Raw genomic sequence first — 16,440 nt, forward strand, 5'->3', positions numbered from 1 at the left:
GGGGGAGGGGAGGGGAGGGGGGTCCTGTTGGCCGGGTGTGGGGAGGGGTGTCTCAAGGGCGCCGCTCTCCCCAGACCTGCAGGACATGTCCCCAATGGTGCTGAGCTGTGATGGCCCCGATGAGCTCTTCAGCAGCCACAAGCTGGTCTTAGACGTGTCCCTGGCTGACTCCGAAAGAGTGGGGGTCTTCTGTGCTCGGGGTGAGTGGCCTGGCGGGGCCTCTTCCGTCCTGCTCCAGCCGGTTGTTTCTCTCCTCTCCTCCCCCATCGCTCTCTCTTTTCTCCACCACCTTTTGGTAACCGCCGCTACAGCTTACAAACAGCCCCTCCGCCGGCGCTCAGCGCAGTACCCAGGAAGGAGGTTCGACAGCTTGTCCCATTTTACAGAGAGGAAAACTGAGGCACAGGCGCATGAATTCACTGTCGCACAACCAACTGGGGGCGGGGCAGGCACTCCAACCCAGGTGTCCTGGGCACCGGAGCCCCTTCTCCTTCCACTGCCCCCGAGCCCCGCCCCGCCCCCCGGTCAGTGAGCGTGGACTGACCAAGCACCGCCCAGCCGCTGGGGACGGGCCTGCTCCCAGAACCCGGCCGCTCCACCAGTTTTTATACTAATCCACGTCTGTGGCTTTAAAAATACACCAGCCCTTAATCCTGAAGCGCCTGTACTGGTTTTGATAAGTAGCAGCAGGCCTCTCCCGCCCGTCCTGCTTCCCCTTCCCCTCCTTCAGAATGACCCAGAACTCCCGGTTCAGGCCGACTGTGCCTGGCAGGGGCCGGAATGTTCCTTCGTGTGCGCCCGCGGTGCGAGCGTGGGCGGAGGACCCAGCTCGCAAACACCTAGTGTGAACCAGAGCGCCAGCGCGGTCTCCGCACGCGAATCGGCAGCTTCGCCGCGTGCGGCCCCTGATCTCGCTCCGACTTCGTGGATTTGCCCGTCTAGATATTTCATACCGACGGGATCATCCAACGTGTGGCCTTTTGTGCCTGACTTCTTTCACTTAGCATAATCCCTTCAGGCTTCATCCACAGTGTAGCACAAATCAGTACCCCGTCCCTTTTTACGGATGAATAATATTCCACCTTATGGACAGACCGCATTTATTTATCCATTTATCCCCACGGATGGACATTTGGGTTATTGGCACCTTTTGTGCCATGGGCTTTTATCCCTTTATCTGGTTTCAAGTTCGCATTAGCCTCATGAGAAATGTAATGTTCACACTCAGTTTGTAGATGAGGAACTGAGGCTCAGAGAGGTTGAGTCATTGAGCCGAGGTCACACAGCTTGCACACGGCAGAGCTGGAGAGGAGCCCGAGTAGATCTAACCACAAAGGCAGCTCTGCCCCTGGATTCCCGGGCTGGCAGCCCCACACCCCTGTCCCAGCCCCGGCCCCCGACTCTGGCTCTCCCTAGGCGGGAACTCCCTGGAGGACTACAAGCAGGTCCTGGGCCCCCACCAGCTGTCCTACAAAGTCGAGCGGCAGCGGGGGGAGCGGGAGATCACCTTCTACGTGGAGGGGCTCGCCTTCCCCGACGCCGATTTCCCGGGGCTGGTTTCCCTCCACGTCAGCCTGGTGGACATGCGGGTACGTGCAGCGCTGGGGGCGGGCACGAGGGCCGGGGCCGGGGCCCAGCTTGGAGCTCCAGGGCTGGGCAGGCGGGGGGCTGAGGCCGGATGGGCTTGGGCTTGGTAGGGGCCCTGCAGGGCCCACTGAGTCCTCATTGTCCCCTCAGACCATGCCTGCGGTGACCCTCTTCACAGACACCGTGGCCTTCCGCGTGGCCCCCTGGATCATGACCCCCAACACCCAGCCCCCCGAGGAGCTGTATGTGTGCAGGTGAGGCCCTGCCCCTGCAGCCCTGCCAGCAACCGCGACTTGCAGAGGTAGGGGCAGGATGCTGGGGGACTTGGCCCCCCACTCAGACCGACAGATCTGTTGAGAGCACCCCGGGGGCAGAGCCGGGTGCAGGGCGGCAGCAGGTGGCCTGGGCCGGTTGGCCCCACCCTGCCCTGAGCAGCTAAGTCCCCCCTGGGGTCACCGGCTCAAGCTCCAGCATCCCTGCCCCTGGCCTGGCCAGTCCTGCTGCGGCAGCCCCGGAACACCGTGGCTTTAGCCTGGGCAGCGGGGCCAGGCCCTGCTTAGGCTGCCGGTGGCCACAGGGGACCTAGACATGCTGTGACATGGGTGCAGTCCTGTGCCTGCTGAGGACGTGGGTGGGAGTCCAGCCTGTGGGGCTCACTGCGAGCCCAGCCCAGGCTGGGGCCCTGCTCCTCCTGTCGTCTCTCGGTGTCCCGGTCACGCACTTGGTGGAGGGCTGGGCCTCGTCTGGCAAGGCCCACCAGGCCTTTGGGTCAGAGGTCAGACCACTGGAAAGGGCCACAGTTGAGCGGGACATAAATCAAAACGCTGGGAAGGGTGTGGCCAAACAGGTTTGCTCTGCTTGCCTGGGTCTAGGCGTGTGCAGGTATTCAGAAGGAAATCCGTTCCTCCTGCTTGCTTGCTAGCCCCACCCTGACCCCTGTGCTCAGGCCAGCTGCGTGGACAGGAGTAGACGGGGCCACGTGCCCCTCACTACCGCCCAGCCAGAGAGATCCAGCCCTAGGTCGCCTCGTGGCTACCTGTGGGACTACCTGTGCTGGGTTGGGTGCCCTGCCTCTGGGCTCCACAGCCTGGGCTAACCCCTTACCTTGTGCCTGTCACCTGATGCGATCTGGGGACATTATCCCTCTCCCCCATCGGTCCACGAGGCTGTTGAGAGCAGGGGCTGTGTCTGACCCGGTGCCCCCAGGGGCCCAGCGCAGACTGAGTCAAGGTTCCCTGCCTCGGCCGCAGCGTGCTCCCCTCTCTGTCTGCTACAGCGTCGTGGACGCTCATGGCCCAAATGATAAATTTCTGGAAGACATGTCTCGCCTGGCATCGAAAGCCCACTGCAAGCTGGTCGTCTGCCCTCGGGTTGAAAATCGAAATGACCGCTGGATCCAGGTGGGCGCAGAGACAGGCTTGGGAAAGAGTCGGGGTGCCCTGGGAAGCCTTCGGCTGGGCTTGGGGAGAGGGAGGCCTGCACAGGCCCTGACAGGCCAGCCGGGGGCCGGGACCCCTGGGGGAGGCTTCCCTGCTGCCGCCTGCATTGGCCCCAACTTCTGCTTTTCCCCACCAAACCCAGACCAGAGTCCTTCCTGGCCAAGGTTCCTGGAGGCCTCACCTCCACCTCCGCCCACCCCCAGTCTTGGGGAGCATCTGCTGCCCCGCCCCGCCCGCCCCAGGCCTGGAGAGGCCCGCCCTGCTCTGAAAGCCACCCTGAGCTCACGGTGGCTTTTTCACCTCTCCCCTCCCAGGACGAGATGGAGTTTGGCTACGTGGAGGCCCCGCACAAGTACTTCCCCGTGGTCTTCGACTCCCCCCGAAACAGAGGCCTGCGGGATTTCCCCTATAAGAAGATCCTGGTATGGCGAAGGGCAGAGTGGGGACCCCGGGGGGTTCCTCCCGTGGGAGACCCCAGCGAGGCCTCATCTGGGGCCTGATCCTTTAGGGCCCAGAGACCATGGAGAAGGGCAAAAAAGACAAAGGAGGTGGCACACCAGCAAACCGGGGAGTCAGTGGGCGGTTTGGGAGGGAGATGCAAATGATATGCAAACCACATGCAAATAGCCAGCAGCTGTGAACGCCCCTGTTCTGGGAGGGGCAGGACAGACAAGGTGTCCCAGGTAAGGGGCCTGTTCCCAAGGAGGGATCAGCACAGTGGCCAGCCCTGGGGCGATCAGACTGCAGGCTGGGGAGAACGCACCCTTTGCGAACCCGAGTGGCTCTTGCTTTTAAGAGCCGGGGCCTCTGGTCAGGTATCAAGTGTTTTCTGAATACCTACCACACACTGGGCACTGTGTTGCTTCCTGTTCGTGGGGCACCAACTGCAGCACCTGCCACTGTGTGTTGAGGTCTAGGCACTGTCCCCAAGCTTCCCAGGTGTTACCTTGTGCAATCCATGGGCACTCCTATGGCTAAGTGCTATTAGTTATTTCCTCTTTATGGTGAGGAAACTGAGGCTCAGGGAGGTTAAGTAACTTGCACAAGGCCATCTGCACCAAGGTGCAAAAGCCTCCAGGGCCCGTCTCTGCCCGTTTACCGGTTCCCACCTCCAACCTCTGGGACAGTGCAGGGAAAGTCCTGGCATCTGTGGGTGCACAGAGCAGGGACCCTCACCCAGCATGGAGGGGCAGGTGACAATGAACCCTGCAGGTGAGTACATCAATGGGGGCCAGTGGGTTGGGGACCCACCTGACCCCAAGCCCTGGGTTTAACCTGTAGGCACCAGGGGATTTTTCTCTGATTTCTGCTTTCATCTGAATTATTTCTCATCTTCTACTTTTTTGGGGCTTAGTTTGCTGTTCTTCTTCGAGCTTGAAATGAAAGCTACCGCTTTTCAACCTTTTCCCTCCCTAATAAATACCCATGTTAGAGCTCTGGCAACCCCCGGCATCCTGCGAGATTTAACGTGCTGCCTTGCTATATCACCTTTCACTGCAAAATATAATCTAATTTCCACTTTGATTTCCTCTTTGACCCATGGACTCTTTACATGTGTGTTGCTTAATTTCCAAGCAGTTGGGGATGTTCGAGTTATCCTGAGGTCACTGATGTGTACTTTAACTGCCCAGTGCTTGGAGCCCAGGGGTGATTTGCAAAACGCGGGTGGAGGTGGTTTTTCAGGCACAAGGTGCCAGGGGGTGGGAATCCTCCACCATCATGCCCTCCCCCCCAAGAGCTGCCTCTTCCTGTCCTAACTGACCCCTCCTTCTCGGGGTGGGGGCCTTGCTGGTCCTTCCCTAGGGTCCCGACTTTGGATATGTAACCCGGGAGATCCTGGCCGCCGGTGCCTCCAGCCTAGATTCCTTTGGCAACCTGGACGTGAGCCCGCCCGTCACGGTGGGCGGCGTGGAGTACCCCCTGGGCCGGATCCTCATCGGCAGCAGCTACCCCAAGTGAGAGGCCAGGGTGGGGGGGCGGCAGAGGGCTCGAGGGGCCGAGGGCAGCATCTACCCTCAGCGTCCCCTCGCCATGGACACGGTTCCCCAGTCTGGAAAGTGGTGGTGGCTTCCTGCATGCAACCCTAGAATCAAACACTCGGAGTCCAAGAATCTCAGATTCAATCCTAGCACTCTGGGAGGAGCACTCAGGGAGCAAGGATCGCTCCAGGTCAGGAGTTCGAAACCAGCCTGCCCAAGAGTGAGACCCTGTCTCTATTAAAAATACAAAGAAATTAATTGGCCAACTAAAAATATATAGAAAAAAATTAGCCGGGCATGGTGGCGCATGCCTGTAGTCCCAGCTACTTGGGAGGCTGAGGCCGGAGGATTGCTTGAACCCAGGAGTTTGAGGTTGCTGTGAGTTAGGCTGATGCCACGGCACTCTAGCTTGGGCAACAGAGAGAGATTCTGTCTCAAAAAACAAAAAACAAACAAAACCCTCAGATTCAAAATGTTATAGAATCTTAGGAGGAAACTCACAAACTAGTAGCCTGTGATCTTTTGGCCCACCTCATGTTATAAGCCAAGTAGTCACCAGCATTGTGTGTGTGTGTGTGTGTGTGTGTGTGTGAGGCTCACATAAACAGCCAGATTTCTGGCTTCTGCAAAATCAGAGAAGCTGGGGCAGTGATGTGCGGCCTGGCACAGTGACAGGGGACGGAAGGAGACCCTGCCCACATCCCTGGAGGCTCCTCCCACTAAGAAGTCAAAATAGTTGCTGTCCTGACAATGGCTTAAAAGGGCACAGAGGCCACCAAGTGACCTGGCTGCAGGTGAGCAAGTGATTGGCCAGGACGCCCGAGTGACAGAAGTGTGTCGGAGGGCCCCGCCCAGGACAGCCATGCTGGGGCAGGAAACATGGTGTTGAGGGTTTAGTGCTCAGACAGGTGACATACCTGCCGAATCCCCAGGAATGGGTCCGCGTCCTGCCTGCGGGTCACCAAGGAATGGGGTATGCAGCGTAGGACCCTGGTGGGGTCCCCTGCTTCCTGTCTGGAGGTTATGCCTGCCACAAGCCCTGGAGGTCACCTTCCTGTTTGTGGGGGATTAGCATGGAGCCGAGGGGTGCCCCAACTTGCCCCCAGTCCCTGGCCGACCGTCTGGTGTCTGGCCCAGAGCAGTGGGGCAGTGCTGAGAAGGTCACCCAGCCTCCTGGGCTGAACCTGGCGGTGGCCTCAGGGCTCTGGGTCAGGTGAGTCGAAGCTTGCTGCCACTACCCAGGCAGGTAGCCGGGCGCCCAGGCAGGGTGCCTGGGGCTGAGTTGGCCAGTGTGGGAGGAGGTGCTCACCTGCCGGTCACTCATGCCCAGACTCTACTGTGGGCGGGAGCCTGCCCACAGCCTGGGGGCTGAAGGGCCTCGAGGCCTGAGGGCAGTCTTTCTGTGACTCGGGGAGGGACCCGTGAGGAAGGAGCACAGGTTTTGGAAGCAGATGGACCTGGGCTCGAGTCCCGGCCCTGCCACTTGCTAGCCATGTGATTTGGGGTGTATCACCTAACCAGCGTTGGTGCTCAGTTAATTCATTTGAATGTGTTTCTTACATGTTGAAGGTACGGATGATATATCAGTGAGCAAAACAGATGCATTTTTAAATGAACATATTATTGTATGCTCCATGCCTCAGTTTCCTCATCTGTAAAATGGGCCTGATAAAAATCCCTGTCCTAGCTACATAATCAGCACGGCTGGGGGTACAGAATTCGTGTAAACCACCTGCGGAATGCTTAGGCGTCACTCACCTGGCATCCCAGGAGTGGGTCGGCTTCGAAGGAGGTTGGAACTCATCAGACAAAATGTATTAACCACCTACTATGTGCCACACCCATAATGCTTTTCCCAGGTTACCTCCTTTAATTCTTACAACAACCCTCTGGGGTCGGGGCTATTACTATCCCCCTGTTATAGACGAGGAAGCTGAGGCTCAGAAAAGTGCAGTCATGTGCGTTTGTTCATGCATGCATTTGCCAAGTGAATAAATATTTATTAAGACTTCCTCTATGCCAGGCCTGGGGCCCACTGCTGGGGGACGCAGAAGTGACCCAGGAACTGGCCCTCGGGAGTTGACAGTCCAGTGAGGGGGCTGGGCACACAATTGCACCCAGTGGGATCAGAGAGGATCACAAATAATCCCACGGGAGGCGTCAAGAAAGGCTCCTTAGGGACAGCGACTGCTTGATGTGTCATGGTAATAGACGCACAGACTTTGTACAGGGAAAGAAAGGAGCTGGGGGGTGGGGCGGGGACTGGACCTGAGTTTTTGGGCAGAGGGAACCTCTGGGAAAATGCCTGGAGGCCAGAGGAAGCATGGCTCAAAAGCAAAGCGCAGGCAGCTTGGTGGGGTGGCGGGTGGCAGGGAGATGGGTGGGGACAGACGGGCCAGACCTCAGGCGGAAGGAGGCTCCTGCAGGTCTGGGTGCGGGGAGAGCTCGGGGAGCCTGCGGCCGCTCTGCGCAGATGCCTCAGGAGGCTGCTGTCCCCTCCAGCGGCCTTGGGACCCGGTCTCAGGGGCGAAGAGCTGGGAGGATGCAGGCTCAGGAACGAGAAAGGGCTCTTTGTGTCCCCAGGGACGTGCTCTTGCCCCTGACCTGGTCTCCTGCCCCAGTCTCTTTATTGCGCCGTGACACATGTACACCCCTACCCGCCCACCCCACCACCAGCCAGCGAGCTCTGCCAGAGCCCTTCTCTCTGGGCGGGGCTGCAGGGGTCTGTTCCAGCAGCTCCAGGCACAGGTGGGAAAGCGAGGGGTCTCCAGTGGGGGCGTGCCCCGCTCCACTGGCCATTGCGTTGAAAATCAGGAATAAGTTCCCCTGGTGGACAGATGGGGGACCCTGAGGTTCAGAGAGGGATACCTACTTGCCTAGGACCACACAGCAAGTTAGTGGTGTGGCTATTTAGGAAGAGAATGTTCCTAAATAGAGTGGAAACAGCCTGTGCTAAGGCCCCGAGGCAGGGGCACGCTGGGCACATTAGAAGGACAGCAAGGAGGCCAGTAGGGCTGCAGCCAGGAGAAAGCAGGGGCGTGGTGGGGAGTGAGGTCGGAGGGTGTGGCGGAGCACACTTGGAGCTGGTATCGTACGTGTATCGTGGTGTCACCAGGATTAAACAAGATACCGAGTGCGAGGAGCCTAAGGCAGGCACACAGTAGGGCTCCACAAACGCCCAGGCCCTTCTCTGCTGTGGGGCGTTCCCCGCCCTCTGCGCCCACGGTTAAAACGTTCGCTGAGCAATTGCGCCCCCTGGTGGCGGCTCTGGTGATGGCTCAGAGACAGGGTCTGACGCCTCTGGGGCTGGAGTCCCGTCCATCCCCCTGCCTCGGGGTGGAGGGCTGGAGACTGTCCCAAGGAGGGACCCTGCCCCTTCCCCAGCCCCGTCCGGTTCTGGTTCCTGCTGCTTTCTTCTCTCGGACAACCTCCGAAGCCTAGTTCTTGTCCCCGCCATCTCACTAGTTTTTTAAAGAAATCTTTTAAAGTTGCCAACACTGTATGAAAATAACAGAAGCACAAGGAAAATATTTCCCATGATCTCCTCCCCAAAATTCAAAGGAGTGTTTTCATTTGTCACCGCCTGTCCCGTCTCCCTCTGGTCTTCGTGTAGGGCGTATTCATTCACGCTTTTGTAGGGCAGGGACCTCTTTGAACAGAGGTTCAAGGGCGCCCGTATCATTTGCTAATGTTTTCTGAGTGTCTAGTATAAGCAAGGCTCTGGGGGTACAGCAGAGAATCGCTTAGACAGAAACCCCAGCTGTTGTGGGGTTTACATCCCAGGGGACTGTGAGACAATACATAAGATATCTGTATGCCAGATGGTACCCAATGCCGTAGGGAAAAATAAAGCCAGGAAGGGGGTTGGGGGGCTGTTGCATTTTTCAAAGGTCTCAGAGAGAGAGAGGTGAGATTTGAGTTAAACCTGAAGGAGGTAGGAGAACAGGCCATGGGGCTATGGGGAGTTGGCAACATTCTAGATACAGAGAACAGCAGGTGCAAAGGCCCTGAGGCAGGAAAGGGACAGCAGGAGGCCAACTTGGCTGGGACTGAGCAAATGAAGAAGGGAGTGGCAGGAGGTGGCGAGGGGGAGAGAAAGCCCGGGTCAGGAAGGCTTTGCAGGTCAGAAAAGGGCTTTGCATTTGCTGTGAGTGAGACGGGACTGGCGGTGCTCAGTTGCAAGCAGAGGAGGGCCATGATCTGACGGATTAAAAGCCTCCATCTGGTTAGACTGGGGGAAGTCTGGGTGAAAACAGAGAGACGGGGAAGGGACAGGCCACCGCTGATGCAGGCAAGGGAGGTGTCAGCTGGCCAGGGGGTGGCAGAGGAGGAGGGGAGGAAGCTCTGGATTCTGTCCTTGGTTTAAGGCAGAGCCACCAGATTACATGCAGGCTGGGAGCTCGTTCATGATATGTCCTTAAACTGGACAAGCAAGGGCAAGAAACATGATTCTTTTTAAATAAAATATATTGGGGAAAAAATCTACATAGATAGTGTGTCTTTCATACGTGGCCAGAGAAAGGTGGAGCCGCCCAGAGCGTAGTAAGGCATTCTGCCTTTTGACACGTCACCTCCTTTGTGAAATGGGGACCCTGCCTTGCCTAAGCAGCGTCAGGGGATCCCTCCCACGCACAGGGGGCATTTGGTAAATGTCTTCTCCCTGGGCTGAGGGGCTCCGGTCTGGCCCCACTGTCCCCTGCTCCAAGCGCCATCTTTCTACGTCAGCCCCTCCCTTCCCTCCCCCTGCCGGCAAAGGGTGTCATGACACTCGGGGACCTCGAGTCCCGGAGTCCCGGGGTGTTAGGGGGTGCTGGCGCAGCGGCTCTCCAGCTCTGGCCCGGGTAAGAAGCAGAGGCTGGTCCAAGTGCAGATTCCCGCCACGTCCCCAGAGACGGGGGTGTAGGGCGCCCACCCCTGCCGCAGTCTGAGCCCCGCACTGTGGGAGGCGCCGGACCGAGGGCGCAGCTGGCCGGATCCCTGTCACATTTTGAGCAGCAGGCTGTGTGTCCCTTGAGTGAGGAGTCAAGTGAGTGCTGGGCTGGGAGACGAGGGTGTCCAGCTCCCTCTGGCGAATGGAGCTCTCCCCGTTGACCCCTTTGGGTGGGGAGGACCCTCCTGGCCTCGAGGAGGCTGTTGGGGTTGGGGAGGGGTCCACACTCTGGATGAAGAGTATGTTCCGGGAGCCCTTGCGGGCTGGGGCAGGGGGTCCTAGCCTGTGCCCGGCACAAACTGTGGCAGCTGGCACAGGCCTGACCCATGGCGGGTCAGCACCGTCTCTTCCTGGGGCAGACCCCTCCCCCCCGGCCCCCCTCCCCCCAGCGCCCTGGCTGAACTGCTGGGCTGCGAATCCGGGAGGCTGGCCCGGCCACCTTCCAGCCGTGTGGCCCAGGCTGAGTCACTCCAGCTCTCCCCACTCAGAGAGCTGTTGCGAGGCTTGCACAGGAGGGACGCCAGCGCACAGTAGGCACAGGTGACTGCCCACTCTCCCCTTTCCGGCCAGGTCCGGCGGGCGCCAGATGGCCAGGGTGGTGAGAAACTTCCTGCAGGCCCAGCGGGTGCAGGCGCCCGTGCAGCTGTACTCGGACTGGCTGTCCGTGGGCCACGTGGACGAGTTCCTGTGCTTCGTGCCGGCCACCGACAGGAAGGTGCGTCCCCTCCCCTCCGTCCTGCCTGAGCCACCTCTGCCCCTGCCTGACCCGGTGGGCTGAGACAGGGCAAAGCCACCCGGACCAGCTCGTCCCTGTGCCCAGAGGGAGCCTGGGTCAGGACACCCTTGGGGTCAGGCCATGTTAGCCAGGGCAGGGGGACTACTTGGAGGCGGCCGAAGCCTCAAGCCAGGAAGGCACCCGTTTGCTCACTGCTCGGTGCTCATTCTCACACTTACTGCCTCTTCGCTTGAGCCAAACCCCTCAGCCAAGAGCTGGGAATGACATTGATAATGATTGGTAATATTCACCGAGCACCTGCTACGTGCCAAACAGTCCGCATATTTTTTTTTTTTTGAGACAGAGTCTCGCTTTGTTGCCCAGGCTAGAGTGAGTGCCATGGCGTCAGCCTAGCTCATAGCAACCTCAAACTCCTGGGCTCAAGCAATCCTCCTACCTCAGCCTCCCAAGTAGCTGGGACTACAGGCGTGCACCACCATGCCCAGCTAATTTTTTCTATATATATTAGTTGGCCAATTAATTTCTTTCTATTTATAGTAGAGACGGGGTCTTGCTCTTGCTCAGGCTGGTTTCGAACTCCTGACCTTGAGCAATCCGCCCGCCTCGGCCTCCCAGAGTGCTAGGATTACAGGCATGAGCCACCGCGCCCGGCCTCAGTCTGCATATTTTAATTCATTTAATCTTCCAGCCATCCCATAAGGTGGGTGCTGTGATTATTGCCCCCATTTTACAGGTGAGGAAACTGAGGCTTGGAAGTGCCATTAACTCACCCAAGCTCACACAGCCTGCAGGTGGCAGGATAGGATTCAAATCCAGGTGTGGGTCTGGGCCTGTAAGCATGCAGCTCCACAGCCTTGCAGAGGTGGCCAGGGAGGGCCCAGCCCTCGTGGGGCAGCCTGGCCTCCCAGTGACCAGTGCTTACAGCCCAATGGTGAGAGCTCTGACGGGGCCTGGGACAGGAGGTGGCACTGCGGAGCATATGCCAAGGAGCTATCCCTCTGCCAGTGCAAGAGACACCTGAATTGGTTCTTCAGGGAAGAAATTGGAGTTCCCTGGTGGGCAAAGTGAGGAAGGGCCTCCTGGCAGGAAGAACAGCACAGGCAAGGGCCCAGAGCCGGGAACCAGCTTGGAAAACCGGGAGAACTGCAGACGGTTCTTTGTGGCTGCTGGGCAGGGCTGAGGGTGAGAGAGGGGCCTGGGCACAGTCAGGCCCCTGCTGAGTTCGGGGTCTCCTGTGTCCAGGGGGAGCCTGTCCACTGAGCCCTTCTCCCTCCCTCTGTGCCAGGGCTTCCGGCTGCTCCTGGCTAGCCCCAGCGCTTGCCTCAAACTCTTCCAGGAGAAGAAAGAGGAGGGCTACGGGGAGGCGGCCCAGTTTGATGGTGAGTGCCAATGGCCGGTCAGCCCTGGGGATTCTGTCTTGTCATCACCAGCCCGGACACTGCTGACACCAGTTATGGCTGTGCCCTCGGGTGCAGCCCCTTCACCTGCAGATCTCGCGGCTGGCTCAGAGCCCGACACCTGCGGTGGGAGCTAAGGATGAGGGCTCTCCCTTTCTTGGGTCGGGGATGGGAAGAGACGGGACAGTGGATTGCCCCAGGTCCTCTGACGGGCGGGGCATTTCCTGGGCCACGCCCCAGGGGAGGAAAGGGGCAGGAGGCCACGAGTGCCCCGCGTGCCAGTCTGGGCCAGGCGTGTTCCCGTTCTCGCTCCTGTCTGATCCCCCACCCCCTTTCCTACCCCTGTTCATGGAAGAGGAAACAGGCTCAGACAGGACAAGTGGCTTGCCCGGGTCTATGCAGCCACCGAGCAGCAGGGCTGGGAGCTCAAGAGTGGGAGGAGGGGAAGCCAGGCTCTGTGGCCGGGAGCCTCCTTAAGGAGCCCCAGACCCTCCAGGACCTGGTCGGCCCATCTGAGCACAGGCCTCCGTGTTCTCACCCGGGGAATGGAGCATTGGAAGGGATGCAGTGCAGCCTTCCGCATGGAAGGTCCTGGGTTCAAATCCTGGTCTTGACACTTGCTGGCGGTGGTATCAGGGTGTGTTCTGAATCTTTCAGTGCCTCAGTTTCCTCTTCTCTGAATTGGAGGTGATAAATAATCCCTCCTGGAATTGTTTTAAAGACTAATAATAAATTAAGTAGGGTGCCCAGAGCATGGTGGGCATTCAGTAATGGTACCTGTACCATAATAGGGTTGGAATCCAGGAATCCCTTCCCAAGGGGTTGCTGATTGATCCATTACCATGTTTTACCTGCAGCCAGGGCCCAGGCCCATCAGGGTCTCCAGTCTCTTGCTTTCTCCATCCTGGCTTTGGAACCCAGCCCTGAGGTGGGAGAGAAATCCTGGCCTGGATTCTTCAGCCCCAGGCCTGAGCCCACACACTGTCTTTCTCTTGCAGGGTTGAAATACACAGGAAAGATAAGCATTAATGAGATGCTGGCGGACAGGCGCCTCCAGAGCGACAGTCTCCATGCACAGGTGAGGGGCAGGACCACCCGCTGCTCTAGGGGGGTCCCTCACCCTCCAGGAGAAGCAGCCCCAGGAACTGCTGGGAGGTGGGGACTTGGCCCTGGGGCTCTGCTTCTCCTGGGGGCTGCTGGGACCTGTGGGTGGGACAGAGCCTCTGCCTGACAGTCTGATAGGGGAGAGCCCTCGGGGGGGCCCTGGCCCTGCTCTGGGGAAGTGACCCTTTCCCTGGGCGCAAACCTGAGCTCTCAGCTGCAAGGTCTGGTGAAACCAAAGAGATGTTGGGGAGAAATAGGGCCCAGTGGGGGTGGGGACAGGGACGGGGAGGGGGAGTGGGGGGATCCTGTGAGAACAGGCAGAAGGAGGGCTCAGGAAGGGGCAGGGCTCACCCAAGGACCAGGCCTGCCATGTGCCTGGTGCGGGGCCTGGCACAGAGCTGGGCTCGGTGGTAAATGGGAGGCGGCCCCTCGCCCCTCCGAGCAGTGCCCGGCGCTTTCTCTTGAACTGCCGAGATGGGGCAGGAGCATCACGCTGTGGCCGTGGCTGGGACAGTGTGTTGTGTTGACAAGGGCTTTTGGAAGCAGAAGCTGCCTGGGTGCAAACCCCGGCTCCGCCACCTCCTGGCTGTGTGCCCTCGGGCGGGCTGCTTGAGCCTCGGTTTCCCCAGGACAGCTCTGGCTTCTAGTGCTCAGAGCCGTCGTGAGGCTCAGAGGAGCCAGCGGGCACGGAGGGCTGCACGGGCCGGCGCGCAGTAGGCGCTTGGCAAGCGTGACGCCCTTCCTGGTCTCGGGGTGTGCCCTGGCCCCAGAAATGCATCGACTGGAACCGCGAGGTGCTGAAGCGGGAGCTGGGCCTGACGGAGCGCGACATCGTGGACGTGCCCCAGCTGTTCTCCGTGAGGGGCTCCTACGCAGAGGCCTTCTTCCCGGACATGGTGAGCGCGGGCCGGGGGGTGCCGGGGTCAGAGGGGAAGCCCTCGCGGTCAAGGGCAGCTGGCGCAGACCCTGCAGCCGTCCCCAGTGTCTGCTTTGTGCAGACAGAGAGTGTTTCCATCGGGGGTCTCAGCCCGGGCAGTTTTGCCCCACCCACAGCGAGGTGGGTGGCCCTGGCACCTCCGGAGTAGAGACCGGGGCTGTTAACACCCCGAAGTGCACAGGACGGCCCCCACCACCAAGCGCTCTTTTAATTTTTTACTTTTTCCAAATGGAAAAAGAAGTCATGGTCTTCTTCCAGATGTTCCCAGCTTCTGTCTCTGGCCTCGGCTGCTGGCTCTGTCCCCACCCCCGCTGCTCCCCAGGGGGGCTCCTGAGTTGGGCGGGTGGGGCAGGCGTGGCCTCCCGGCTCTCATTAACGGAGCAGCTGACGAGCAGATGGGCAGAGGTGATCTCACCTGCGTGTCACCTGGGAGCGGCCGAGATGCTATCGCTGCAGGCCAGGCCAAAGCGCCCATTAACCCCTTGGGAAAGGATGTTGGGGTGCTGGCAGCTGGGAGGGTGGTCCCCCAGGATGGGGCTAGACCCTCCCTCTTCGCACTGGGGCCTTTTTAGCGAGAATCCTTCTCACTGGACAAGCCAGGGTCAGAGGTGAACTTGGGGACCGGGACGCAGCGGGAGGCAGGTGGGGAGGACCTGCTCTCGTCTGACTCCGCACTGGGGGTCCCAGCCCCAGGTGCTGACACAGCCCTTGGAGGGAGGATCCCTCAACCCCATAGCCCTGCTGCTATTTTGGGCTGGATGATCCTTTGTTGTGGGCGTTGTCCTGCACGCCGTAGGAGGTTCAGTGGCCTCCCTGGTCTCTACCCACTAGGTGCCGGTAGTGCTCCCCTAGTTGTGACAATCAGAGTGCCCTAGGGCACAAATTGCCCCCATGGAGAACAACTGATCCAAGGCAGTGCTGTCTGTTAGAACTTTCTGTGATGATGAAAATATTTTATATCTGCACAATACAATACGGCGGCCACTCAGCCACGTGCGGCTATGGGGCCCTTGAAATGTGGGCAGTGCAGATAAACAACAGACATTTTCATTTGATTTGATTTGCAGTTTAACAGCTGCGCGTGGCTAGCGGCTGCCACACTGGATGGTGAAGCCACAGGGGCTATTTGGCTCTGGTTCTGGCTTAGGGTGGGGGAAGGGTCCGGGCTGGAGCCCATGACCTTGGTCAGCCTCCTCGGGCCGTGGCCTGGCCTCCACCTGCTGGAAACCCCTCCCCATCAGGCACCCTCGTTTATCAGATGGGGAAACTGAGGCCCTCAGAAGGAGAGTGGGTGACCGGCAGAGCTGGGAGCAGCCCCCAAGCTCGTGGCCTCACCCAGGAGGAAGAGAGTGGTCCTGAGTCTGGCTCCTCGCCCCGTTTCTGCTCTTGTCCCCTGCATGCCCCACCCCCACCCAGCATGTTCTGGCCCAGTGGTGGGCAACTAGGTAGTCCGGGGCCAAGGCCATGGGACTGACTCCGTGGGACCCTCCAGCTTCATGTTGGCCCTGGCCATGGATGGCCCTGCAGGGCAGACTTGAGGGTGGAGGGCTCCGGGCATGGAGAGTTTGAGGGCACAGAGTCCAGGACAGCCCAGAATCACCTTGTGGACAGCAGGCAAAGTCCCCTTTGAACCCCCATGACTCCTGCCATGGACCTGGGACCGGGGATTTCCTCTAAGGAACCTCCCTGCCCCGGCACTAGAGAAGCTTCCCTTCCCCGGCATTAGGGCCCCAAGCCCGCTCCACAACCAAGAGAAGCAGAGGACACACAGGTGTCCCCAAGGGCTTCCAGCCCCTTTCCCCCACCCCTCAGTCCCACAGGTACCAGAGTACCATATTCTGGCAGGTTATAAGGAGTATGGGTTTTGGCATGAGTCGGATCCAAATCCAGATTTTAGTCTCATTGTTCTCTGGCTGTGTGGCTGTTATGTTGCTTAACCTGTCCAAGCCACAGCCTCAGAGGGAGGCTGTGAGATTTAATGATGATATGTCTGGCACACACAAGTTGTTCAATGAATGGTACCAATGATCAGGGCTGCCAAGGACAGTTGAGCAAGCTGTGCACTGCGCAAGCACACCACACTTACGAGGACTTTCACGCCATAGACTTTATAGATGTGCATATTTGTTGGACAAGTTTCTGGCAGATGACAATACATTCTCTTATTCTAGCAAAGTCGTTATAATGTGACAATTTTCTGATAGACGGAAGGAAGTGTTGGAGGCAGGGGTGACTTTGGTTCATGCAAAGTTACTGTGTAGGTAACTTTGGGGCAGCCCTGGCTGTTACTAATCCTCCCCTCCAATCCTGAATCTGTGTCTTCTCTGCTTC

The 16,440-nt window shown here is 59.1% G+C and overlaps 1 protein-coding gene across 1 annotated transcript in view; it reads left to right on the forward strand.

Annotated features, from left to right (window-relative positions):
• Positions 1–16,440, forward strand: part of PADI1 (peptidyl arginine deiminase 1) — a 36,607-nt gene that overhangs the window by 18,276 nt on the left and 1,891 nt on the right. The window contains exons 6-15 of the mRNA XM_075994477.1: positions 75–200; positions 1,417–1,589; positions 1,738–1,841; positions 2,864–2,987; positions 3,341–3,448; positions 4,830–4,981; positions 10,506–10,650; positions 11,957–12,050; positions 13,067–13,146; positions 13,943–14,068. Of these exons, the coding sequence (XP_075850592.1) occupies positions 75–200; positions 1,417–1,589; positions 1,738–1,841; positions 2,864–2,987; positions 3,341–3,448; positions 4,830–4,981; positions 10,506–10,650; positions 11,957–12,050; positions 13,067–13,146; positions 13,943–14,068 (1,232 nt within the window). The remainder of the gene's footprint in view (positions 1–74; positions 201–1,416; positions 1,590–1,737; positions 1,842–2,863; positions 2,988–3,340; positions 3,449–4,829; positions 4,982–10,505; positions 10,651–11,956; positions 12,051–13,066; positions 13,147–13,942; positions 14,069–16,440) is intronic.

The sequence above is a fragment of the Microcebus murinus genome, chromosome 2 (genome assembly GCF_040939455.1).
Source record: "Microcebus murinus isolate Inina chromosome 2, M.murinus_Inina_mat1.0, whole genome shotgun sequence".
Classification (NCBI taxonomy): Eukaryota; Metazoa; Chordata; class Mammalia; order Primates; family Cheirogaleidae; genus Microcebus; species Microcebus murinus.